The sequence below is a fragment of the Takifugu flavidus genome, chromosome 20 (assembly GCF_003711565.1).
Source record: "Takifugu flavidus isolate HTHZ2018 chromosome 20, ASM371156v2, whole genome shotgun sequence".
NCBI lineage: Eukaryota > Metazoa > Chordata > Actinopteri > Tetraodontiformes > Tetraodontidae > Takifugu > Takifugu flavidus.
The window spans coordinates 7,350,958-7,378,442 of record NC_079539.1 but is presented as its reverse complement, the minus strand read 5'-3'; the positions used below and the strand labels follow the sequence as shown (position 1 = coordinate 7,378,442).

General features: G+C 42.9%; 1 protein-coding gene across 15 annotated transcripts; it reads right to left on the bottom strand.

The window, feature by feature from the left end:
• Positions 1 to 21: 21 nt before the first annotated feature.
• sema4d (sema domain, immunoglobulin domain (Ig), transmembrane domain (TM) and short cytoplasmic domain, (semaphorin) 4D) lies at positions 22 to 26,852 on the bottom strand. 15 transcript variants are annotated; one of them, XM_057019858.1, is made up of 20 exons: positions 26,696 to 26,852; positions 20,835 to 20,944; positions 10,239 to 10,372; positions 8,308 to 8,453; positions 8,145 to 8,207; positions 7,969 to 8,067; positions 7,785 to 7,878; positions 7,564 to 7,680; positions 7,295 to 7,446; positions 6,806 to 6,981; positions 6,501 to 6,657; positions 6,166 to 6,388; positions 5,964 to 6,076; positions 5,535 to 5,707; positions 5,279 to 5,325; positions 4,609 to 4,986; positions 2,885 to 3,097; positions 1,670 to 1,882; positions 1,485 to 1,573; positions 22 to 1,175 (listed from the first exon to the last, which is right to left on the bottom strand). In XM_057019858.1, the coding sequence occupies exons 2-20, from the start codon at positions 20,870 to 20,872 to the stop codon at positions 1,155 to 1,157; spliced, it is 2,646 nt and encodes an 881-aa protein (XP_056875838.1). In that variant the 5' UTR covers positions 20,873 to 20,944; positions 26,696 to 26,852; the 3' UTR covers positions 22 to 1,154. The 15 variants fall into 15 exon arrangements, with proteins under 15 accessions (XP_056875838.1, XP_056875848.1, XP_056875849.1 ...); XM_057019868.1 differs by lacking the exon at positions 2,885 to 3,097; XM_057019863.1 differs by lacking the exons at positions 22 to 1,175; positions 1,485 to 1,573; positions 1,670 to 1,882; positions 2,885 to 3,097 and adding exons at positions 16,787 to 16,845; positions 18,188 to 18,299; positions 18,391 to 18,485 and having other exon boundaries at positions 3,302 to 4,986; positions 26,696 to 26,851.
• Positions 26,853 to 27,485: the final 633 nt, after the last annotated feature.

Sequence of the window (27,485 nt, the reverse complement as noted above, 5' to 3'; positions counted from 1 at the left end):
ATTGAAATGTTACACGAGTGGTCCACTCTAATTTTATTTATTCTGTGCCAAAAAGAAATTCTCTTTTTAATAAAGATTTCATGTTGTGAGCAGAGTAGGTGGTGATTCTACGCTACATCCCACGATAATCAAGGAGTCCGGATATTTGTCTTAATTACCACACCAGTCACTCTCAAGTCTGACTAATAAACATTAAAAACAGGCAAGTCAATTTTTACTTGTCAATGACCACAGGGCGGTGCTATAGCGTTAGACAAACATGCAATGATCAATAAAAAATAGCACTTCCCTCACTGATTTAGTGTGTTCAACATGTACAGAAATAAACAACTGCAGGTCATGAAGTTGTTTTTCCAGTTATTCATAAAGTATATAGGGAATAAAGATTATTTTGTATTTGTCTACAATATACAGCCCTAAATAAAACATGGTTTAAGTTGTTTTCTTCTGTCAAGAATATCACTTTGTCCTCTTAAAACGCCCTAACTGGCATTCTGAAGAATCACTCTATTAATAATTCAGATAGTTTAAAGTGTTTTTCTGCAGAAAGAAAGCTGGCAGGACATGGTAGCGCTCCAGTTTTAGCCTGCAGGATCTTGCATGTGTTGATGATCATGAAGTGATGAGAGGATGCAAATCCAAAAACAGCAGAAGTCCGTTTATCTCTGGTAAAAAGTCAAATATTGTTAAGTCATATATGCAAGACTGAACTACAGAACACAGCACTGTTATTAATCCAATTTGAAGGCTGGAACATTTATTGCAATTTATTTAGGTTTCCTCTTAAGATGAATTTATGACAAATAAGTATAAAGTAAAACTGAGCTTTGGAAGGCTGCACAGGTGCTCTCATGACATTTACCAAAATAACCCCACTATAAACAGGTCTTACAAATGCTGCTGTTATGTACATCAACAGCTGATTGTTCCTTTAAAATGCTTTTCAAGATGATTCTCCAATCAGTAAACGGCTCCATCCGCCCACCGGTCGTATGAAGAGTCTCTAAAGTGTCAACAATTCTCAGCTGCGTGGTCCTGCGTGTAAGACGTGAACACCGCAACATTGTATTTCAGCTTCAGTGCCACACGTGTGTCCACCTGGGTGGAGGACTGTGTCCAAGAGGAGACATGAAGCTCATGACAAGCTTCAGAGCTCAGTGGCCATCACAGCTTTCCTGTAGAGAAAACACATGTGCCAATCAAGAAGAGGAGAAATGTGTTGAAGAATTAGTGTAGAATACAAATTAAATGTGGTTAAATGATTATGTCCCACAATATTAATGGCAATGGTTGTAGCAACTAAAATGGAAGGTCAGACTGGTTAGAGCTAATAATCTAATTTGCCAAACCTAACCGAAATATAAAAGTAATCTGGACCCAAAAACAAAAACTACTTTAAATCCAAACATGCAGAGTGGCTTAGAAGTGCCATCAGTCCTCCTTTCTTCAGGAAAACACACTCCAGTGCAGGAACATGGACCTACCCAGGCCTTCTGCCATCTTTTCAGCAGTTGCTCATGTTCTGCAAGCGCACCTCTCCAGTGGTTCAAATCCCTGGATGAAACGCCCTCATCTGCCAGACAACAAAACATTTACAGCTGCACCTGTGGAGCACATCTGGAGAGAAGATTCATCCAAAGGGATTGGGACTTTTTTGAGGCCCGGATACCTCCTATACTGAGGTGGACGTTCAGCTCAGACATGTCATTTCCTGTGCTGGCCTCAGCGATGCAGCGGTAACGGGCATCCTTAAGCAGCGGCCCCTCTCTGAGCCAGCTGCTCACGAGGAACCCCCTCGGACCCAGCGACTGGCGGTACTCCATTATGGGCCGGTCAAGAACGTGCCCATTTACCAGCCAGTGAATGGTGACATCACTGGGACCTGGGAGACAGAGCTGGACTTCATTTCTAAACAGGGAGGCATTGGGGGTCCACAGAGACATGCGGTGCACCTGCTTGATTTAGATCTATGTGCAGTATTCATGCGGCAGATTTTACCTGTTATTCCGGTTTATAAGCCTTTTTAGTAAATATCCTCACATGAGGTGGAAGTAAGAAACCAGACCAGGAATGGAGACATTTCACAGGGTTTATTCAGCCTCCCTGTCAAGTTTTACCGTCTCAAAACATCACAGTTATATGTACATTTTCCTCCATATATACAAACTCTTTACAGGCACAAAAATGGTCCAGATAAAAAGTACCAAGAAAAAACACTGAACAGTTTATCATTTGTTCTGAGGATAGATTCTTAAGATCCCAGATAAAGAAAATTTATAAAACTCACATTTCCTTAAACAATGTACAGCGGAAAACTACTTATAGTGACCTAAATCCAGTTTTATGAATCATTCACAAAAGGAACCGTTCTGTAGATTTTTACAGCACTGGACTTTTATCATATTTACATTTGTGTTTCAGAGTCACCATTAAAACTTTAATGTGCTCCTCTTAAAACAGCTGTGATCATCTTCAGTCGCTAAAATTCCATAAATTGTGAAGCCTTAACTTTCAGTACCGCAATGTTGTAAAAAATTGTGATGTGATGTGAGATAATATCAGTTAAAGTCAGTCCCAATTAGCAGTGGTGACTATAAAAGCTTTCCGCTGTGTAAAAATGAAACCCCCACACCAAATGTTGCCAGTTCAACATTGAATCACAAGCTTTGTCTCCTCAAACATTCACACCAAGACAACTAAAAAAAGGTTTTCAAAGAGACCATTTTAAGCTTTAAAGCAAAAGCTTGTTTTCAGCAGTGGCCAGTTAGTCTGGAAAATGATGCAATGCAAAAAAGAACAGTGATGCAGGAAAAAGGGAAGGTTTTGTTAGGCGGCAGATTTCCAAACCAAGCAAGAAGGGAGGCTGGGTTCAGGAACCACTCACCCAGAGCCAAACAGAAGAGCAGGAAGGCCTCCTGGGCATGAACCCCCCAGGCCTGGTCCTTCAACAGGGGAGGCAACAGTCTGACCTCTGCCTCCCGGCCCTTCCCAGTGTGGGATTTGGAAGAAGAAGCAGTGGAGGAAGAAGGTAAAGCAGAGGATGTGCTACTTCCAGAGGCGGGAAGGGTTTTTGAAGTTTCGACAGAAGAAGAGGAAGCTGTGAGAGCGGGTGATTGAGAACAAGAGACGATTGAGCCACAATGAGGAAATAACAGGATCACATCCTAAACACAAAAGAGAAATGAAAACCTGAAGATATTACTTTAATAAATAAAGAGGAATGGAAAAACCTGACAAAAACAACAAGCGTGGCTCTTCCTAGACAACAATTACCACTTCTCTTGTGTTCTTAATGTCAAGATTTAATTGATAAATGTCAAGATTTAATTGATAAAGAATCCAGAAAAACACTTTCAGATTGTTTCCAGGGACGTTTCAGTCAAGGCATCAAGTCATACAGAGCACATACAGAACTATTAGTAGAGGTTAATACGCAGGAACAGCAGTTTTACTCACATAGGAAATGTTTACAGGAAAAAATAAAACACATATACGTATCACCACCGCCACTAAAGTCCCAATATAAAACAGTAGTTTGAGCCATTCCAGCCTTTTTCAGACGTGTCATCTGTTTGTTTTTTCTCCACCTCAGAGACCGAGGCCCACACAGTGCAAGCTGCAGATCACAACAACGTACTGTAAAAACGAGCAGTCACACCTAGCAAATCTTCCCTGAGCGCTTACTAGAACGATGAAGCAGTATCCCAATAACCTCCACTCTGCTTCATTAAAAAAAAAAAAAATTAACATTTATTACGAAAGCTGTACAAATACAACTCCCAATTTGGAAAGCAAAGCAACTTACCAATTTGGTAAATAATGTTTCCAATTTGGAATTTAAAAAAATAGATTTTCTTGCTTGACTAAGTAAAAAGGGAGCAGATTTTGTGAATGAAGGTTTTGCTTTGCCATTCAGCAACAAATCAGAAGGCAGAAGTTAAATTTACCAGCGAGCACATCAATCCAACCTTAGCCTTACGATGCTAATTTGAGCTACTTTAGGCTAGCAGTGCGGTTCATCTGCATCTGCAAACTGGATGGGCTGAGCTTCACAGTCCACGTCAAAGGGTTTCTCCTGAGAGGAGTTGTGACAGTGGATCTGACCGTTGCTGTACTCGGGCTCAGGCTCGGTCTCATAGCCGGTGTCTCGCAGAGCCTGGAGCTTCTGAGTGGTGTGACTGCCGTTCTTTGTGGGTTGCACCGTCAGGTTAATTTTGTCTGTCGCTGATGTTTCCATGAAACCTGCTTCGCAGGCTCGATACTCTGGCTGATGTTCGCTCTTGTGGCTGCCCAAGAGAGCAGCTCGCAGTTGCAGGCAGGGGGCTGGCAGGTACTGCATGTAGCAGTTATACACCAATGCGGCCGAGAACAGCAGGAAAAACAGGAGAAAGAGGAGGAGAAGGGCTATGGTGCTGTTGCTGTGCTCTAGATATTCGGCCTTTGGGGCCAAGCTGTCTGGGTGCGGCCCTTTAGAACTTGGAGGGAGAGCGTGCTTCAACTGGATCCTAATTGTGCTACTGGGGGCTTGGGTTAGTGATGAGTCAGTCTGGGGTGGGGAGGTGAGCTGGGCTGTGGCAAAAAAACTGTCTGGTGCTCTGTCTGTCTTACCATTACTTTCAGTTGCACGTTCAATAGATGCGTCCTGAGAGCTGAGAGTGGTAGTGGTGTGCCGTGTCTGGTGCGGGGGTCTGGGCGGGGGGTCCAAAGTCAGGACATATGAAGCCAAGAGGCGAGTAAAGTTCTTGCCAGCAGCAGGAGCCCATTCTATAGACCAGCACTCATAGTGACCTTGATCCTCAGGACCCACGCTGTAAATAAGGAGACCGCCTTCTCCCATTAGGAGGAAACTGGAGGTCTCCGTGAGAACTGTGCCGTTAGATTTCCACATCACCTGGGCTAGGTTGGAGGTTGCCACACACGGCAGCTCAGCAGAGCTTCCCAGTTTCACCCTCACACTCTTGTAGTCCTTCAGAGCCCGAGGTGACACTGTGTGGCAGGACAGACACGAGATAATGAGTTTAAGGCACGTCTGCTATGATAAGACCGTTGATTCTAGAGGAAGAACTCTGGTTATACAGCAGGAAGGGACGGAATAAGAGCAGATAAATGAGAAAAGAAAAGAATCTATAAAGCAGACTCACACATTAGCAAAAATAGACACATCCAGTAAATGTATCTATCCAGTGAGTTTTATGATGACAGAATTAAGGGAATGTTTCAACTACTGTTGCAAATTGAACAGAAAATTCCAGGAAGACTGGGTGATACTGCAACTTACTTGAAGGACACTTGTCTGCGTCACCATTCAGGCTCTGGATAAGCCGCCTGAAAAACAAAAACAACATACAATCATAAGCATTATTTAGATGACAATTGAGAAGAGCAAAATGACATGCAATTAGGGCGGTATACGATTATGACTACCACTTTCTGTGCCATCTACTCCGTACTTGTGTACAATTAAATGCATGAGTGAATCAAGCTTGATGGTTCCCATAAATTAAAAGTAATTATAACACATAACATATAAATACCTATGAGACTGCCTGGGGGCATCAAAGATATTGACACAAGTGGCAGTGCGATGGTCCCAGGCGCAGTACGGGTCTCGAGCAAGGATGCAGTCAAAGCAGGACTGATAATGGCTACAGAAGGCTGTAGGTGACTGGACTACACCAGAGTCTGAACCAGCATACAGGGACCGTGTCTGTGGGCAATACACATGCTTCTTTGTCACTTTGGAATTGTTTTCAGGCTTGACAAGATACGCCACCGACCACACAAAGATACTGAATCAACACATCTTGTTACAGAATGCAAGCAGTTAACCACAAACGCACAGACTAGCATAGTTTAGAGAACAACTGGTCACGCCAACCTGTCAGCAACTTTCTATTGGTCTAGTTTTCAAACTCAAGGAAAATTTTTTGCCATCATTGCCCTGCAGGTTTCTCCTTACTGACCTCAGAGGAAAAAAGAAGGTTCTTGATGGGCTCTGGGTTTTTCAGGAGCTGGATTTCTTCCATAATATGTACTTCTTTTTCAAACACAACTGACTTGTGCAACACTCCTTTATCTATAGGTGAAAAGAGTAAATCGTGACTCATTAAGAGTAAAGGAGAAAAAAGTCATCAACTCTTAAATCAATAAGTTAGATGCAGCTACCAGTGCCGGTGAAGATGACATCGTATATCTTCTGATCCAGTGCTTGGACCCTGTCCACAACGATCTGAGTGTAGTTGACGTCTTTGGCGATGAGGCGGGGTCCGTTGCCTATAGGCAACACAGGATCCTCCAGCAGGGGGTGATCCTTGACAAACTGAAGCGTCTTATCCGGCAAGTGGAGAGAGCTGCTAATGTTCTGCTGTCGCATCTGGTTGTTAATACACTGGTGGGGGAAATGGACATGAAATAAATAACGATAAAGTGCGTTCCATGCATATATTTATCTTTTCCAGAGTATTTCCTGGCCCACAACACAAGGTGTGAACGGTACTCACAGCTCCAGGTCGTGGAGAAGGGGTGGCACCATTATGCCGGATCCACTTGGTGTGGGACTGCTCCACGGTGGCCTTTTGCATGTATTTGCCTTTGGAGAAGACCTTTTCCACAGCTGTTATGTTGTAAGCACAAACTGCTGACAGGCCAACATTGCCCCTGAGAGACCAGCATGAAGATGGATGCAGAATGGGAAGAAACCGAGCAAGGAAGAAAAGGACATTATACAGAAATGTCTCCACTATTTTGTATTAGTTTTTCTCCAAATCATCTATTATTATATTTTTCTCCAAGAAAAGACACTGACCACTGGGAAGTGAAAACTCCATAGATGACAGTGTCCCTCCAGGTTTCCCCTTTCAGAATGAAAATGTCATGTACAACATTGAAGACAAAGTTGAGCTCAGACATGGAGCAGACCAGCTTGGCTTTCAGGAAGGAGGTCCATTTCTTCTGCAGAGTACGCTGCCCTCCGAGGTCACCCTAATGGAAAGAGGTTTTATCAGTATGTAGTGTGGAGAAAGAAGCTTTTTTTCCAAAAAAGCACAACATTCCAGTTACAGGGGAATTTCTTTAATGTAACAGTCACAATAAAAGAAGACATTTTTCAGCAGTTACAAAAAACAATAGAAATGATCATAACTGATACAGCAAATTCTACTGCAAGTACCACTACGCATAACATTCTTAATAACACTAAAGTAGCAGTTAAATAAAAAATACTCCAAGAGAATCAAGTTGATAAAGGCTTGTAAATACAGGAAGTAAGAACAAGAGGTATGTGATGAATACTGACCTTGCAGACGCGCGCCACCCTGGGAATGAGCAGCTTGCTGAAGAACTCGTACTCTACCGACACCTCGGTGAAAAAGTAGTAGATTTTATCACCCTCCCCGTCCCCTCTATCTGCGTCTTCTCTGATCACGTCGGCAAAAACGAAACTGGGTTCTGCGAGAAAAGTAGAGAAACACCCTTAAAAGAAATGTAACAGGCTAAATATTGCAAAGACGACACAAACAATTTATCAGTCTGTAAATAAAGCTGTCGCATGTTGTCCGAACTCACCGTTGAGCCATGATGTGGAGTACTCTGTCCTCAGCAGGGACTGTGATGGAGAGTATCTGGAAATAATTGGTTCGCTGCCTAAGAAGTTATAAGCTGTACCCGAGTATAGCTCTCCATCTGATAGAGGAGCAAACATAGAAGGACTCATTTAATGTCGCTAAAACCAAATGATGAGAAACAATAAAACCTCACAGGAAAAAATAGAACGGCTTTCAACTCACCAACCATGACGGTAGTGAAACTCTGCGAGGGGTCAAACGAGCACTTTCCCCTGCCGTCTTCAGGTCGACCGCTCAGGGAAAAGTTTCCAAGGTTCTGCAAAGTCAGGGAACAGTTGCTTTGAGGAATGGTGAGTCCCAGCACATGTATACTGGTGTGGTGTGAGTAGGATGAGGGTTAACCTACCAGGTAATCGCACTGCGGTTGAAAAGCGTGTGTGCCACAGGCGTACAGTCGCTCATCATCTACAACCTGGAGTACTCGAATGTAGTTTAGGCAGTCCCTCTGGAAAGCAACATCGATAAAGCAATTTAGAGTGGCTCAAACTGTATGAAAGTGAAAATAAAAGATGAACTCCAAACCTCCTTGGATTTTCCTTTAAGTGTGCACTTCGCTATGTGGTTGTCAGCAACGTTCCAGAGGACCTTCCAAATTTTTATAAGAAATATCAGATTTTCCAGCGTGTGCAAGAGTTTTTTCTGTATTTTCCCATGTTACAAACATTTCTGTGTTTACTTAAGTTACCTTGTTGTTTCTAACAGACACGTCCTTCTTGCTCAGCTCAAAAATGGCCTCCCTGGCTCCCACATACAGTGCATCTCCTTTCTCGCTCAGCAACAGAGTGGAGTAGTTAAAGACGTCGGGCTCCGAAAACTCCGTCAGGTCCAAATCTGGGCATAGAACCAATGGATTATGCTTAACCTAAAAAATGATAAAGGAAGCAGGCCTGCCTGCCTCGACTCACCATAAAGTCAATGTTACCTATTTAACATTATTTAACACAATTTAGTCATACAGAAGGTTGCACTGCAATGTCCTCATTGGTTACCTAGAAATACACAAACTCAATTTATTACTGGAGATGCTGAACAGATGTTTGACAAACGTTTCCGTCCCTCTAATTCCAGACTCAGACTACACCAGTTCGGGGATGATTTAATCCAGATTTTCCTACAATCTGAGAAGAAATCTGGTTGAAGCGCTTGTTGGTAGTGATGTTCAGCCCAGATTATCTGGTAATTTAAGAGGTTTAAACATCCAGTCTAAACCTCACTGATTCCCCAGAATACCCCTAAAATCAATGTGTTTTATATTTATAAATCAGGATTAATCTATTATTACTTTATTATATGAAACTCTCCTGCCAACAAAGGAAAGATTCCAGACCGAGAAGAAGCTCCAGAACATAAATCAGGCATTTCAAGCTCCGCCAGATGATTTATGAACACTCAAAGCTTAACAACCTCACGCTGTTCCATCACTCAAGTCCAACAGGAACAAAAACCTCATGACAGTAACACCAAATGACCAATGGTCGAGTCATTTCTGTTCCTCAACTGTTACACAGGTACCGTTTTCTTCTCACCCTGACCGATTTCTTAACAGTCATGTTTCGCCTGATTCTTTACATCTGCTTTCTTCAGTTTCAACTGTTGCAGTGGTTCCCCTTGTCCATGCACCAGTAATTTCCATTTGTTTTGATTTAAAAGAAATCTGAAATCGATGCTGCCTGACTCACAAGTATTGTGTAGTCTCTCATTACACTGTGTTGTGATAGAAAGCAAAACCAGTGGCGATTTCATGCCTGACTGGCTTTGCTTGTGCCAGGTGCAAGTGGGTTCAGGTTGCAGGCGCCTGGACATAAACACCAGCGTGATGAAAGAAAACACTGTCAACGAGTGACTGAAACTGTGACTGTGCCCCGCTTTATGAAGGTGATGCGCAGCAGTTCTCATGGTGCAGCCGTGGTGATGCCATTTATACTAAGCGCCGTATCTGCCAAATCTTCTAACAGGAAGTGGTCTAGCCAGAGCGTCTACGGTGAGTGTCTAAAGGAAGTGTGACTATACCACCTACAGAAACTAAAACGCTTCTTCACATGTAGGTCTCTTTTTACAGTTTGGAGGCTCAGATTATAAACGATAGCTAGCAAATAAACATGAAACATAGAGACTGTTGACTTATAAATACACTCAGCCTAACAAGCTTCGCCTCGCAAATGGACTGCTGCTCAACTCTGTGACCTTTAGGAAAGATTTTGGATTCTGCAGGGTTTCAATTCATTTCTGGCCTAAATTTCAGAGAACTTAAGTAGTGCAGAAATGTTATTTAAAAACAGTTACATCATATTAGGTGAATATGATGAAATGTTTCTATTTTTTTATTTCGTAAACTGGAAAGAGAAACCATGTTTCTCCTCAACTCTGCTTCATTATGGAGTCCATAAACCTAAAAGTAGAATTAATGATATAATATAATAAATATATAGCATGATAACATCATCTTGTAAGCTTAGGTATAAAACATATTGTCAATGGAACAGAAAATTTGATTTTTATCACCAAGGAAACTATTTTCACTCAAAGGCTGTTAAAAAATAAGTGGAAAAAGAAAATAAACACATCTTATTAAACTGAGAAATATCAGGAAGGACTTTTGCACCAATTCATTCTTACCTTGGTGTCTCCAGGAGGTTCGCGGCATGCCGGGGGGGCCATGTGTGGAGACCTCTAGGAGCAAGCCCAGAAACACTCCCAGCACTCCAAACCCCATATTAGACTCTGATAACTTTGGAACTGTGAAGTTTCCTCTGGAAGACAAAAAGAGTAGAACACTAACGCATGACAAACCAGCGGCAAATGGTTGAGTTCCGCTCGGGCTGATCTCATGTAGCAGAGACACTAAAAGGGGGGGGCAGGCTTCAATTCCACTTCCTGGAAGCTGAAGGCTGGCACGACTGATTCATCCTTTTTGTATCGCTTTAGCGCGTTAGAGCAGTCATCACATGCAACTGGACAAAAACCAATGGCAGGGAAACTGCTCAAACCAAATCAACATTAGTTTACTTGCATTTGTAAGTAAAAATATTGATATTAATTCCAGGATAGAGTCATTTAAATATACAGAACATGCAAACCACTGCAAAGAGTTCGAGATTCTAATGGGAACCAGTGTGTACTCTCAGTGTCCGCCTAAATAAAAAGAAAAAGAAAAAACTTCACCGTCCTTTTTCCCCCCCAAGACTACGGGCCTAACGCTTTACAAAACAAAGTGTTATGAAAATTTTTTTAAAAACTTTGCAAAAATTGCACTTTTCACGAGTTCACCATCTGGCAAATTACTGGTTCTTTTTGAACAGTGGGACAATGTCGTGGGTTAAATAACAAAGCGGGACCACAGATGGATACGGGGTTCCAACTGAATGAAGACTCATATGGGGGACAATGACAAGAGAATGGGAGGGAGTGTCCTGAACGCATACAGGCCAGCAGAGGAACACCCACTCTTGTTCATGCCAAGCATTAACATTCCCCACAAATGGATGCGAAGACATCAAACAGCCTACATCTGTCTGAACCCAGTGACATTAAAGTCCCGTCTGGGGTGAGTTGTGACTAAAGATTTCTGATGAGCTACAGCAATAAGTGCGTGTTTGTGTATAAGCCTGATAAGAACCTTAACGGTCATGAACATTTTTTCTTAACCACAGGATACTTGGCAATTATTTCTGAATATTTATATTGTAACCAATGCGACAGAGTAATAGTTTTGTCTCATCTTTGGATGAACACACCATATTTTATCTATTTAAGGTCACCCCAAAAGGAGGCCAAAAAAAGCTTGTGCTTTAAAGCTTAAGCAAAATATTAAAACAAATCTCTAAATCTCTGCTCAAGCCAGATTGTAACACACGCAATGTCTAGTAACTTTAATTCAATAAACGTGCAAATTAAAGCAAATTAAAGCAAATTAAATGTGACGGGCCCTCCTCTATTTGTAATTATTAACAGTAAAATGATACTGAGTCAGAAAGTTAATAAAGTTAACTAACATAATCATGGACTTCCTATTGATCCATCATGTGAAAGAATTAGTGGATTTGAGATATTGAGACTTACAATATGTGAGACGACCTTGCAACGCTGACAGTCTTGTGTGTTCACTATCAACTGATGTCGCTGAAGGTGGGTTAAGCTAGTCGAATGTCAACGAAAGGAAAGTAAAACGATCTGGCTCGGAGCTGGTTATTCTGGTTCTGCCCCATAGAGAAACCGAAATACCTGTAGCACATATCTGCAAAACGTGTGGGTCGTTAGCAAAAAGAAGAGGATGGAGGGTTATCGGATGTCTTGTAAGACGAAGATTACGATAACAGGAAATGCCAACCGGTCCGATCAGGTCCCAAACATTTAGGCAGCTCAAACTTATTGCTGTGAAATTAAGGTCATGTATCGTTTGTATGTATTGTTTGTAATGAGCGATGACAATGTGCTACAATTGTGTTTTATCATGCTCACATGTAGGTTAGTAATCAATTTCCCAGCTAATGCAGGATAAATCATGAGAGAGCAAATATAAACCATCAATAACAGCACAAGAGAAACAGGCAGGGGATGATAATTGATTATTGATGCGGTTGAAAATAAACACAAATGGCCCCTGAGCTATGACCCCCCCTTAATACAGGGATTGCTGGGATTGGAGAGAGGGTTTCCTTGGACTAAATCTGGCAATGGTGGAATTCCACGCCGGCTTCAGCCCCAGCCATGGGCTCCGCTTTGCTAAATAGGGGGTCACATACACAAGGACCCATTGTTTACTGAAGATGAGGGCAGCCTCTACTCCACTCCACCCCCTCCACGTCTACATCGCCACTGTGGTGCATTCAACAGTGAACAGAAAGCAGGACAGGGGTGACGGAGTGAGAATGAGTACGAGAGGGAGAGCGAGAGAGCCCTAATTTCTGCTCCTCATCAAGTTCTCTGAAGAGTCTCCCCAATTTTACTGCCAGGAAAATGCTAGACCTGAACCAAGCCAACATTTTAGACCAGTAGATGTGGAAATATCCTATTGTAATCTAATCCAGATCCCCTCAATCAATAATACCACTCATCATCACTTTTCATTTAGGGACAAACCGTTGACAATAAGGGTTAGACCCTTTTGAGTCATTGTTACAGTAGCTAGACTACACTGGCAACTATCCCAAGCTACAAAGAGATTAAAGGAGTGGCCACACTGGTTTGAGGTATTTAAGATGGTTACCATGCTGGCAGGTCTCTGTGAGCCCTTTGTGTTCCACTGCCTGGACCTTTGACTGGACAGGGAGGTTGACACCTGCCTGGGGCCAGGGGGTTCCTAGTACTGTACTGTTCACAGTGCACAAAGTCTGGCAAGCTGACAACTGTAGACAGGGTGCAGATACACAGAGATTCATGTTCTCCTTTCTGGGCACAGGCACAAGAAAGAGTGAAGCCAGTACAAATGTTGATCACCGATGGGGTAAAATCCATTGAATTAAAATGAGTAGAGAATTGGTCAAATAGGTTTGAATAATTGGCCAGTTTTAGAGATATTGAGTTTGCAAGCAAGTGAACTAGCTTGTTTAAGAAAACTCTCATGCCAAGGACAAAATGATGGGACAAAAACAACAAAACAATGTCTATATGCAGACTTAAAAAACTAAAGCTGGATGACACTCAAAGAGCACTTCTCCAAGGATCCTTGTTTCATTCATTATCATCCAACTAAGGTTCATTGAAACCCATTCCACAATGGTTTGGGTTTTCAGTGAGCAAAAACTAAAAAGAGATTGATGGGAATCCTCTTTTTAACAATGATCCTCCAACTCAATATATAAACAATAAACCACATAAACCACAAGAGCCATCAAATAACATTATGACCCGTCACCATCAGATAGTGGCCCCGAATGTTACAAGAAGTGCATTAAGTGCACCAGCACATGAGGTTCCAGATGATGTGAAAGCCACTTCACCACATGCTGTTTCATTTCCAATAGAGAAAAGAAGCTTCACATCCACCGAGTAAAGAGCTTGAGGATGCAGACTGCAGCAGAGAGCGATGTGGAGGAGGAGGACATTCATCGCCTGCCAACAACTCCAGTCCCTCATGTCTTTCCCCTTCTTCCTCCATCTACTCATCAATACACAGAGATGCTCTTCTTCCTTTTCCTGCAGCACGCCAAAAGGACAATTTTCTCATAGCCTTTTGCTAGAACAGGCTGCGATATTGCAATGTGGAAAAACACACTGACGAGTATATACAGTATATTATACATGCAAACTGTACAGACACAGGTACAACATCTATCTGAAGGAGAATCTGGTAAAATATGAAACATCTGACAACTGACAACTTGACCAATGGAAAGTCCATACTAGCATTAAACAGGCTAAAGTTACTAAACTAAGTTTTGTACAATGCACTCACTGACATGTTCAGGTAATCGATTATTTGAACTACTTTGCGATATGTTTAAATCAGGACATGTTAGGATATGTTATTTGGCCATTTTATTAATGAATGAGGTTTGTATTAATCACCATTGTCAGGGAAACCGTACACCATCACTATGGTAACAAGGCCAAGGCATACAAAAGTTGTTAAGTTGTATTTGGTATTGTCCAGCAGCAATAGGGCTTGCTCTGATATTCCTTGTGGGAATTGTGGGTTATTTGCAGAGAGTGATCCGCGCTTGAAACAGAATCCTGGCACCACAGAGGATGACACGCTAATGGGACAGATGTCGCTCCAGCGTCATGTACAGATTAATAGAGTTAGGCAACCGCAGTAGGCAAAGTCTTCAGCACGTTAGCGTTTGTGCTTGATAAAGCCAACTGTGTCCATCAAATCCCTCTTAGAAGACCAGAAAGGGCAAAACATCTCATGTTAAAATACTGACAGTTTTATGAGAGTTTTGGGTTCCAATTCCCCAAAGCCTGAGGCTTTACCATTTCCTTGTTAAAACCAAGCTGCTTGTATGACTCCTCCAGCTGACTGGCGTCTGATGATACGGTCTGCTGGCCACTCATAATAGGACAATGCCTTCCAGAACACTCAGGAAATGCGTCAAATTATCAGGATAAATCGGCACAACAGAGTTAATCTGTAGCTCTGATCCTAGTTTTACCTCTAAAGGCAGTCACTGAAAACAGACCTCAGCCTTCATTTGTCAGTTTAAAGCTACTGGTTCATGTTAACAGCGTCATCAGAAAGCCTGAGAACAGCTGGGGCGCCTGGACTGCACAGCCAACTATGATTCGAATGACGAAAAACCTCTGAAAACCGCAGCAGATGAACTAGTCATGCTAAATCATCTGCTTTGCGCTCCGTGGATGACAGATGTGACTGGGCAGAAACTGGCACAAACACACAAGGGGAGAAAAGTTAACTGTAAGAAAACAGGGGCAAAATCCCAAATGTCTAACCAGAGAAGAACACATTGTGTGAAGTCAACACTATTCAGGGGGGTTAAATGGAAACCCTCCTTTATAATTACTAGTTGTGGGCCAATGCTGAACTAGGATGTCAAACTAAAGTGGCCACAGCAAAGGCAAATAAGGGGTCAGGTTCAGTAAAAGGTATATTTAGGCAAGCTTTTTAAAAACAACACACCCTCGTCCTCAATCACGTGGCTGTGGAGGATCAAAAAACAGCCCTACAAACACAGGCAAGCAAAGTCAGCTAACTAGAGAAACAAGGATTACTGTGTAGTGATTTTCATCTTAGCAGGTCAATGAAACACATAATCACCTTTTAAATTAAAAGGAGGCAACACTGGAAATCTACTACAGCAATTGCAAAACACAAGGCAAGAGAAAGATAATTTTATGTCTCCCATCCAAGTGCAAAAGGTTTGAACGTCTTTAAAACGATTTAAATGTATTGGATATACTTACAGATATGCAACCCTAGTAAATGATTGAGGAAAAATCCCTTTAATGAAGAAAACCCAAACTATTCCTCACCCGAATGTGTGCCAATGCAAAACTTTTTCTCATCACGTCCTAACATTAGATGAAAGCCGCCACTCAGAAGTCAAACGCGTTACTTGATGTAGTTTCCTTGTGGCTACAGTGATGCCAGCCAGGCCTTGAGACGTATAATGAGGGGTTATTTTGGGAAGCTGTGAAAGCGCAGCTGAGGGCCTCGTGGTCACAAGTAGGTGAATGGTAGTTGCATTGGCGGCAGCAGTTTAACGGCAGGTGTCTTCCACCCACGGGGTGGAACAAGTAAATTAATGTGGAATAAAATGTCCAAGTGCCTTTTTAAAACTTACAGAATCAAAAAAAAATGCATAAAACCCCTGTTGAAGAAACAAACCTTTCTCTGCAGCATCCGTCATACCAATTCACGAGACATTTGTGGAGCTGTTAACATCATTTAAAAAACCCTGCTACAAATTTTCCTCTCGTTAGAAAAGAATACTTGTGCTCTGCTTTTATTCCAGCACAGCTCTTCTGCAGGCACCGATTTCATGGTGGTAATTTTGGCCAGAAAAGACAAAAACCTCCTTTGGAGTGCTGTGTGAACCCCCCTCCCCATATCACCCACAGACTACCAGAACAGCAACAGTGTGTCCTCTGAAAAATCTGGCATTCCAGGAGATAAAGTACTAATTTCACGGTCTTGGAGGGATAAACAACATAAGCCCAGGTCCAAAATGCTTAACAGTTTGCACCACATTCCACTCTATCAATTGCCCACATTTTATTCAAAATAACAATGAAAATTGGGTAGCAAAATAATAAAAAGGAATTTTCCACAATAACCTAATTGGATGATCTTTGGAGAGATGGGATGCAAACTGTGTGCTAAGCGAAGCTGATGGTGAAAATCCAGAGAGAAATCCAGCAGTTCTTTGTGTATTCTCGTGCTGCCATTAATAATACCTTGGTAGACCATTCCTCTGTTTAGAAGCACATAAAAAGATATAATTGATGGGAAGGAAGAGGGGGAAGGCAAAAAAAACAAGGTAAAGCTCAAAATGATTTACGCCACAAGCACCAAAGGGATCAAATTAAAGTTGTCCAGGTATGGACATGCAAGGAGGACATAAAAGGAGAGAAGCCTGGAGGTAGTTACAGGAGGGCTGGAGAAGCATGCAGCAATCGTGTTGAAGCATGTAGGCCGGTGAGCAGCTCAGCTTGGGTCTGCATGGCAAAAAAGGGGAGGGAGGAAGAGGTGTAGAGTTTCTGACCTGTTGCTCCTTACAAGATGCGATGCTCTTCCTCCGGAGAGAATTATAAAATCCTCAAGCTAGGGAGGGGGGGAGAAGACAGACAGATCAGACTTGTGTAACCGTGCACTTAAGGCGGATGCTATGTGCGTGTGTGCGTTTACTCAGGTCATGAATGCGGACATACGGATATAACAAAAAATAAAAAACATTCTCAGACAGAACCCATCTGTTCATAAGTCTGTCACCAAAAGACCCACTTCCTCTGTCATATTTGAAACAGAGAGGAAACAGAGGTTTGTTACCCTTTAGTTAAAGCTTTCTATACTGCACAACGGAGTTGAATAGCACTGAAGAAACAAACCCAAAATAAAAGTTTCTGTGTTGTACTTGGACTCCTTTCAAGTACATGTACGAAGTCTCGAGCAGCATTTCTCACATAAAGATGTTGGCTTCAGAAATGTGCTTCAATGGAAGCCCCCTCTCACCCCTTTCAAAAGGCATGAAAACGGTCTCCTGAGTCAGTGAAAGCAGAAATCTCATAACTGCCATCGGGGCAGATAGTTGACCCTCGACTCAACATTTTTCAGATTTTGATATTTTTAGCCTAAATTGTTTCCAGCTCAGGCTGTGTGTTCTACAAACCAGACTGACTGAATGCTCTCCCAAAACCAGGAGACAAATCTAGACATGTGAATGAGGTCACCCAAATAAACCCAAATATGCAGATTCATTAACATTTGCTTTGGCTAAGCTACTGTAATGCAGGTCCCATGCGTTTAACTAAATTATAATCAGATTATGTAAAGCAGCGATGATACACAGCATCTCTTAAAGAGATTTCTTTAAAATAAAACATACATGGACACAAATTGCTGTCACCATTTCCTGGGATATCATGCTATAAACTGATTAGCCTCCCTAGTGAGAACAATAAAAGGGTTTTTGTCACATCCAACTAAATTGACCCTGCCAACTTTGATTAACACATGCTTTTAAACATTGAGAAAGGAAGTTCTCATATAAATAATTCATATTTAGCTATACTAGAGCTACCCATTGCATTTCTTTCTAAATACTCAGGAGGACTTTAGTCTTCCCAAAGCAGCAGAGGAAAGTAATTCATGGAGATCGAGGTCAACAGCCAGGCTTAAATGTTGCAGTGTGTAGAATTTATCACCCCCTGTTGTGACAATATTACGCATACCCCCACACAAATGCGCCTAAATACACGAGCCAGTGAGATTCAGCTTGTCTACCTCCTCTGACAGCATCAAATGACCTCTGGGAGAAGATGACAGATGCATAAGATTGATGAGCTGGAGGCTAAAGGTTGCATCCCCCTCAACATCTTTAGGAAGCACTCTGACTTTGCTCAATTCGGCCCCCACGACCCTGTGACAGCTAATATGGAGTTCTTACTGTGTTGTCGCGAATCTCAATGAACCCACGCCTGCAGATGTCTCAATTCCCATGTTCTGACTGGCTGACTGAACTCAGTGGTACCTCAAACCACGCCTTCGCTGACATCAGTCTGGAGAGGGCACAGAGAGGAAGTGGAGATGTCACAGGTCTGGATTTGTTAATTGATGCGATGCCCCGAATGAAGAGAAGGCAACGCCGACCTTTCGAAAGCTCGTCAAGCCAGAACAAATGTATTAATAGGTCCTTTTTCAAACACCCTTAGAATCCTGTCAGTGTGTTTAGAGCTCTTCGGGATCTGAGAATGACATTAACAATTGTTTCTTTTAGTCCTATTATACTGGGACTTCACTTTAAAATGAGTTTAGCTAATGTTACAAGTATGGCATTAATCCAAAAAGTATACATTATGATGGTGCAATTCGATGGCGTAGCAATATATTCACTTAAATTCCCTTCACTCATCTTTTGTGTGAGAGACAGAATTAAAAGGTTACGGCAGATTCTGATGGGAGGGGGTTTGAATCCTTACTCCCCTGAGGCCGACACACACAAAGAGGTTCACGACCTCCACAGAAACACACTCCACAGATTTACAGATCTTATTTACAGTAACAACATTGGGGTAACCCACCCTCCTAATCTCACATTCTCATCAGTGCATTTGCCTTTTCCGTCCATCTAAATGAACATCCCAGGTTTGTGAAAGAACCATCAGCCTGCGCCACCACAGGTGGGAGAGGAATAGAGAACAAGAAGCCAGGGAATAAAAAGAGGGTTTGAGATGAGAGATGATATTCAAGCAAGTAGTTATTGTTCTACCAAATCCAAACACTTGCTGGCAAAAAGGGACAAAGGGAGGACAAAACGGACTGTTGAGGGCTCAACAGAAAAGAGCAAATGTTCTAGAATTTTAAAATAAAACATTTGTTATGAGCCTCTACCCTCCGTGCATTTGGACATTGTCTATATTGTCCAAGCTTCTTGTTTATTTAAATTCTAGTTTGAGGGTGCATGAACTCTGTACTTTTGCACACATGTGCACATACAAGACACACAAAGCAGTGCTGAAGAGGATTATGCAGGCTTGAATTTCAACAGAAAGAATCTCTGTCTACTAGAGCAAATCTGGCTTTAGAAACTTTGCTCATGCCAGTGCATCCTGGTACAACAGGAGGCTGGAAAAAAATGCAGCCAGCAGGAAAACAAGTGGATTTGGTTTTAAAGGCATGAGCCTACTAGATAATGGATAATCAGCTCCTAACTTAACAACCATCAACAAAACATGAAAACTAACCAGACAGTTAAACATTCAACAGAACAAATATGAATGTTACACGGAGGCTTTTAGTATAAAGGTTGCTGAAAATATCAGAAAATTATAGCTCTCTATACCAGTACGAGTCTGGGAACATCAGCAGGTTGCAGATATCTAGAGGAATGGCCTGATATATACTGCCATGTGTAAATGTTTGCTCATGTGCAAGCAAAAGAAAGAGAAAAAGGGGGAGAGAGAGTGGCCGTCTTCTGCCTTTGTATGAATCTTAAGTAGTCACATGTTCAGGGAGGCTTTGTTTGCAGTAACTCTTGGGGGCACGTCCTCCAACTTCTCCCCTGACTTCCTTTTAGCATAACATTTATCATTCTCCACAGCGAACAATCATCAACAACATGGAATAGAATCTAGAGTACAAATAACTAACCCTCCCCCATTCTAGTTGCCAGGATACCTTTCATCCAATGGGACAGCTTGTCAACATCATCATCACTTAGAACTTTCACTTGACTTTCCTTCGGTCCAACACAACGTCGTGCATGCCGGAGTAACTGGCTGAAAAGCTATAACCTTCTGGTTTGTGGATCAATACGGAATCGGAGACAAAACATGTTTTAGTGTAAATGAAGTCTTGGGGATATCACGATTGTGGGAAATCTTTGTGGAGGAATATAAAGTTATCTTGGTCAGCTGCCGTTAATTTTCTTTTCCTTGAAGGCAAATTTAATAAACACAGGCTGTTTTCCAATAGACTTGGTATTACTTGTCTTTGACCCCATCTTGTAACTATCCTTTTCAGGCCATTGGATTGCGCCAAACCACTTATTCCGCTTATTATGAAGACGGACAACTGATTATTTTGCTTATTTCACCCAGATTCTATAGCTACATTCAATAAACACCAGACTGAGGTACAAAGGTGAGGTTGACAAAGGGGACAAAGCAAAAAAAGAGATAGGATTGGGAGGATACAGAAGAGTTCCAGACTGAAAAGGACTGAGGGGAAAAAAATGAACAAGTAACCCAAAAAAGAAAAGGGGAAGAATACACGAAGAAAAAAAAGAAGAGGTAGTACAGCGAAGGCTCCAAACGTTTTAAATGACCATGTTTTGTCAGGGTAATAAAGCCCAGCTAACAGCAGCAGCAACATACCCGCACAGTGAACGAGAATGCAAATTAGCCCCCATGCAAATGTCACAAAGGGCGAAAAACGTTTCGCACAACTTTCACCACCCACGACATTTCTCTGAAGCTCAAATGCTGCGGTGAGTCCTGCTTACACTGAAACATCCAGGAAACCATCGTGAGAACAGTAAAAGGAGGAGGAGAGTAACACATTACCGAACTTTGGTTAAAGATACACACACGTACTTATCTGTCATGGCATCTGCTAGAGAATACTGATTCATTAAATCTGCTTTTCAATCGTCTCACACAGTTGGAAATGGTTGAGGCCCAGGGGCAGGTGTCAAAGCGCCAGTCTGCAAAAGAGGAAGCAAAGATTATAAAACTGTTCAGTAAATTCAACCAAGACAGTGAAATATGGTCACAAAGCTAAAGCAAGGTCAGGTCTCAGACCAAATTAGAAACAATGCCAGTTTAAACAGCCAACCCTTTAACTTAGATCTAATACCTTGGGCAGAAGGCTTCATATGACTACAGGACTTCCAGGAGCTCATTTATTGACTGTGCTTCCCAGTCTGTGGTTAGATCACTGGAACACACATGCTGCACTATTATCAAGAGTTGTATCAGAGCTCAGCAGGGTGCAGTTTGACTAAAATTCTGTTCCTGAAATCCTCAGGAAAAACCCACAGCCCAGGCTGGAGTAACAAAGCAAACACTGCAGCCATGCTTCACTAGCTGACAATTAGCCGGGCGAAGCCCTGTCTCTTCCAACTTTTGTGGAGATACCGTCGCCATAGTTACTGAGGCAGCAACCACCAAGCATAAATAAGCTGCTCTGAGAAGTCCTGAGTTTGGCAGGCAAATAGCACGAAAACAATTGCAGATAAACGTGTTCCTGTTGAGCAAACCAAAAGGCTTGTCAGATTATCATCCCTTAAAAAGGCAGCAACATATTCTACCCAGATTATATACGGTAATGCTAGTTTTTAGTACACCAGCCTAATCCCAAATGTAACCTGCCAGAGAGGGAGTCCCAGACCCGGTTGACTGAGGGCTGTCTGTGTGGGGAAGATGGCTTGGCAGACAATCCCCTTACTGTTTCCACACTAGATCAATCTTGAATTCCGAACTAAATTCATTTACATGTCATCTTGTCACTTCATTTTACCATCAGATGAGGGTCATCCATCTTCTTTGAGTGTTCAGTGAGTTTGGGAGAACAGAAATCGCTGCAAATTATTTTAGCAATTAATGGCAAAGAATAGCAGGTGAAAGGTCAAAATCCTGCAGAGATCGTTTGCACGGTATTGATTTCTAGGAATTTCTTGATTCCTCAGTGTGGCAATCCCAGCAAGCAAAAGACAAATGTCTCGGTTGCAAATGTGAATAAGCTGTGTTTTTCTACTGTTCTTTAGAGTACAACCTAAATGTGAGTTATCTAAAAGGATAAAAACTGACTAAATAAGAGAAAACCACTATCCTCTGGAGTGGAAAAGAGACAGGAACGCTAGCTTTGTACATCAGGGTTACAGTCCCAGAAACAAATCATGCATCCTTTTCAAGGTGTTTCTGAGCTTATTTAAAGATGGCAGCATTTGGAATGGTGAAGGCAACTGTCCATGGAAAGGAGGATGCCACTCCTTCCCCTCTCTGGGGAGATTAATGAACTCCTGTCAACAGCTAGGTAGGGGGAGGCCAAACCCTGACAGACGCTGCAGCAACCTTAACGTTCTGTAGCTGATCACACTGAACAACCATCGACAATCCAGTTAGATCTGGCTTCACCTTTAATGTCCAAAAAGATTTCTCTTGAGAAAAATGAAATTTACAGGACAAATGGCTGGATGATGGAGACTGCCACAGCAAAATATAAACCGCTTGTTCTAAATGAGCAGAAATTCAGTGGTAGACAGTCCATCTATATTCTATATATGTCTGTGTGGCGGAAAGTGTTACATTTAAAAGGACCGACAGAAACAACGTGCTTGCATCCCAAAATACACAGCAGACTGCTACGCGTCACCTGACAAAAACGCTGCATTATTTACCCTCCATTCATATGTGAATAAAAATCGCAGTGCAGTTCAGGAGAAACTGCGTCAGCGTGATCATAAGGGCGTATTTACCAGCCACGGCAGATGAAAAGAATTGACGTCTGAGACACCAGCAGTCAAGACACTCTGCACAAGCAACGTGGATCTTACCATGAGTGGAAAAGCTCCAGCAGCTAAGGAAAGAAAAGAACCCTCTTCCAACCAGTCAGGCTGTCATTACTGGACAAATCTCCACTCAATGGCATGACAGAAGCATAAACCAAACAAACCAAAAACAGAATATCACAGACTAGCTTTGTGCTAGCCTGTCACCTCCCATCCCTACTCCTGAGACATGCTGCTCTCACACACTCCTTTCTCTGCTCTCCTACCTTCCTCCGTCTCCCCCTCTCGGAGCAGAAAAAAGCACTAGATGCTGCGGCGCCGGAGACTGGAGAGACAGGGTTTGCATTAAAGTCCTGGTTCACCCGTCGGTGGCAGACTGCGTAAATGAGGGTCTAATGAAAGCAAGCGGAATCGTCCCCCCCCCCTCATCACAGCAGTCAAAAGCTGCTCGCCAGCAGAGAGCGAGGGCGCAGGGATCACGCCTCTGGAAAGCGTCAATGCGTACAATTGCCGGCGAGGGGGAGGGGGCATTTGGGGCAGTGGGTGTGATAAGGAAAGGGGGGAAGGGGAGAGGGGTTAAGGTGTGCATCTGTAGGAGTGTGTCTATTGTTGTAGGGATGTTGGGTTTTTTAAGTCCAGAGCTGCAAGTCCGGCTGCTGGCCTCTCCACACTTGGGATGTAAACCCAGGCAGTAAAGACATTTTACAAACACATAACTTTAATTCCTGTCTACAACTCTGTTTGGTTTTGATTTCATCTTCCATGGAATTTTTTCTCCCAAAAACACTCCTCCTTGTTCTTCTGTTGACAAAATATCTGAATTAAACTGTCACGGCTCAGGTTTCTTATCAGTATTAAACATTGGTTCGTTAAATACACCTACCTAAAATCCAATGCTGTAAAATCCCTCCACCTGATTAAACATTGCTGCATTTTGTGTTGCACTCAATGAAAACAAAGTATGGTAAAAGCCACACCGCAACCACTTGATAAACGCTTTAAAAAAACAAACAAAAAAAACCCTGTTAATTCCGTGTACTGTACTTACGAAACTGGAAATTCACAGCTACACAAAAGGAACTATAATGTCGGTTTACATCCTCGGGCTATTTATAGACACCAAAGTTCCTTTCCCACTAGTTAAACATCCAACAAGGTCAGTAACGACACGCTAAATTTGTAGATCACTTTAAATCTGCTCACTCCGAGGCAAATTTGTGTCAACGTTTCCACGATATAAAACAGCGACACTTAGAAATGATAACCAACGACCAAAACTAACCACAAATACACGTATAACACAACACAGCTGCATCACACAATGTCAACATGTGCAGCAACAGAATGTACTGTATGTAGGCTAGCGTCCCGCTCCATTCCCTTCCAGCTCCCTGCTCTCAGCAACACCTAAGCTGGGAACCTTTTCAAAACATCACATACGCTGTCAGCAGCACTGAAGTAATGCATCACTAAGCTTCCCGCCAGCTCTGCAAAACAATCAGAGCTGTTGGAACAGCACCTTGGGAATTTTCTCTGAAGACATTTTGGACATTTTGTGAAGAAATGAAAGCCAAGAACATAACAGAGTGCAGACGGGTGAACAACAACAAGCAGGAAACGAAGCTCTAGAAACTGTCACTTGACCACAATATTTTTGTTTTTTCAAAACCATCTGTGGAATGTGGAAATGCTCCATGCATGGCCAGAATTGCATAAGAGAAGACAAAAGGGCTTTATGCTCACTACTGTCTGCTGGTGATATGGAGCCAGGAAAATGATTCCAGCCCGAGGGGCATTGGGGTACATGGGTGTGGCAGCAAAAGGAGGTTTCTGCACTATAAAGACACGAGGGGGTTGTCCCACACGACTGTCCTGTAGATCCAACGCTACACACTCCGACTCCTGACCTTTACACTGCAGGACCAAAACCTTAATGCTTCCAGTCAAACATGACTTCCCCCCCTCCCCAAGATGGAAGCAGAAATGGGTTGATAACACAGCAACCTTATCGGTGACAAATATACGCACTCCTCTATAGAAACGGAATGATTGTCCAATGTGTGAATTACATGCAAACTGTGTGTATCCAGTCAAATATGTAACAGGGCTTGCCAGTGAACATTTCAGCTCAGAAACTCCAGGCTGCCAGGGTTTGGCGTCCAAACAGAAGCAACCCCGTTACCCCTAAACAGGAGCCAATTCTGCACGTAGCTCAAAACAAAGGTCCCTTTCAGCCGGGCGACCCTTGAACAAAATCCCAAGATCCAACCATTTAAATTGATTACCGATAAAAGGACGGCTGTCCATGTCATTATCGATAGCAGGCAGAAGCAATCTGTGTAATTTCACGGAGCACGTGGGAATCTGGTGTCTTCAATAAATGCAGGAAGCAAAACTTCTATGCACAAACACAGAATACGCCAATTTGGTTCCCTCGGTGAGGTCCTCATCTACTTATACTCAAATGAACCTATTAGTCTTAATAAGTGGCAGAGGTGACCTCACAGAAACCTGTAACCTGAGGGTAGGTCAGACAGGCACAGCCACTGGTTTAATGATTTGTCCACTGGCTGATGAATGATTCCACACCACTATCCTGTTATGGCTATGTTGTCCCCCTCAGGGTCCAGCTGACATGATTGTGGCCTGACCGTGTGCCACCAAAGCAGCAGCAGCAGCAGGCCTATCACCATGACAAGATCCGGACAGCTGCCCTCCTGCCTGGCAGCGACCCGTGGAACCGAGCTCTATGAGTCCGTGAGGGGAAAAGACGTCCCAGCCATTGTATTTAAGCAGAATACAAAGAAGGGAGAGGGAGAATGATCCATGTCAGCAACGAACAGCTGTATTTGGGGACAGGCTAAATAGCTGACATGGTCCAAAATTCCTTGGGGTTTATTCAGTGTAAACTAAGCCTGCATGCATATTTTTTTATTCTTGTAAGAATTCAAAACTGCACCCAGCTCTTATCAGTTTTATTTGAAGTCAAGTCAGGAAATTCAGCAAATTCTCCCATTTCCCGTGCAAAACTCAAGTCACAGAACTGCTAAAAATTGACTAAATTATCTATTATTCCACAAAAGCAGCTGTCAGTTTAGATAACAACAAATCATAAGAGGTTGTCAATTTAGAGAAGTTGACATTGAGACATCCTGCAGACACAGCTAGGCCAGAGGGCAAACAGGGAGCACTTCCAAACCCTCATATTACTGTTGCTGGAGTCTCCACAACAACTCCACATGCACGCAGGTGAGACCTTTACGAGTGTCCACTGATGACCCCCAGCTGCACAGGATGGCCCTTGAGTCCTGACCCCAGACCTACAAAAACACATCTGGGCACAGAACAGTGCTGCAGGCAGACCTGCTACTGGTCAGTTCTACATGTGCACGGTGGGTAACTTGCTTATGTGTTTCGCTGCCGTCAATAAAAGTCTTTTGTTGCTGCAAAGAAAGCGCACTCTTGATTTATGCATGCCAATAGTAGACCCCCCCCCCCCCTCCCCATCTGAAGAAATGGCATTTAAAAGTGCAAAGGGGGGGTAAAATTCGCAAATATGTGCGCGAACACGCCTGTTAAACGTTATATTGTGGGCACAGTGCAGTATTCTCGGGTAGCTCGGTGCTTTAGGGACAGGTGACAGCGGCTGCGTGGACTCGCCAAGTCCTCCGCTGACATCTTTATCTTTTTTATTGCGCAGCTCCACTTTTGAAATGTCGCGGGAAAGGCGGGTATAACTTTTAGGCGTCGCCTGAAAGCGAGAGGAGCAAATTAAAAAAACTGCCCTCCAAACCGTTTCGGGTCGGTCGGCGTCAAGTGCAGCTCAGCTCGAAGTCCGAGACGGCTCGCACGAACACGACCAGCGGGGCTGAACCGAGTGGACGGCTCGGAGGAGAAACGGTCCCGGAGCCGCTAAACTAACCGGGCCGCGGCGATGTTACTCACCGCAAGCAGGGTTTGCTCTTCCTCCCGGTGGGTGCGGAGATGGACTTGCGGAGCAGCAGCGGCGTGACAAAGTTCGGAGGCTCAGCTCAGCTCAGCATGGCGACCGAGTGGATTCAAACCCCTCCGGGCTGTGGGATCAACAGAGCGGGGGAGGGAGCAGGGGGGTGGCGGGGAGAAACGGGGGGGCGGAAGAAGCACACGCAGGTGTTGCTGCAGGGTAAACACTCGGTTACAAGTGAAATTGGGACCCTTGAACGATTATCTAGGGAAAAGCCACGTTTCAAATTTGGAAAAATAAATAGAAAATAAAATTGACACTCCAAGGACACCCCCGCCGGGCTGTTAGTGATGGTTTGCTTTACTACGAGTGATCAGATTGTTGATTAATAAAGGTTACGGTTTGTTCCAGTAACTTTGCGATCTTTTATTTTCATCAATACATATTTTATTCTATAGTTGTGTTTTTTGGCTCAAATACATCATGGTCGCCATATTTGCTGTAAAAATCAAGTGATTCTGATGGTAAAACCAACTGAGATGAATTAATATAGTGTGGTTCAAGACAGATTATTAGAATTTTAGAGTTAAGGTTTGCAATGAACGCATGCATAATTCTTTTAAATATGTGACTTCTGCAGCCCCTAAATATTAGTGATCAGTTGTTGGAATCCAGGATCCTAATCCTTCCTCAGCACAGACCCCACGAACTACAATTTGATCAGCCACCAACCACTGTCAGTTAACTATAACTGAGATGGCCTCACTGTCCTGTAATATCAAGAGTCCTGGC

What these genes read in the sequence shown, in the direction of transcription:
- sema4d (XM_057019855.1), bottom strand. Translation starts at nt 20,872, where the DNA reads ATGAATCAGTATTCTCTAGCAGATGCCATGACAGATAA. An exon ending in AACCGCAGTGCGATTACCTG is followed by an intron (nt 7,879 to 7,968) that starts GTAGGTTAACCC and finishes CTGACTTTGCAG; the next exon opens with AACCTTGGAAACTTTTCCCT. An exon ending in CGCAGACAAGTGTCCTTCAA is followed by an intron (nt 4,987 to 5,278) that starts GTAAGTTGCAGT and finishes CCTGCCACACAG; the next exon opens with TGTCACCTCGGGCTCTGAAG.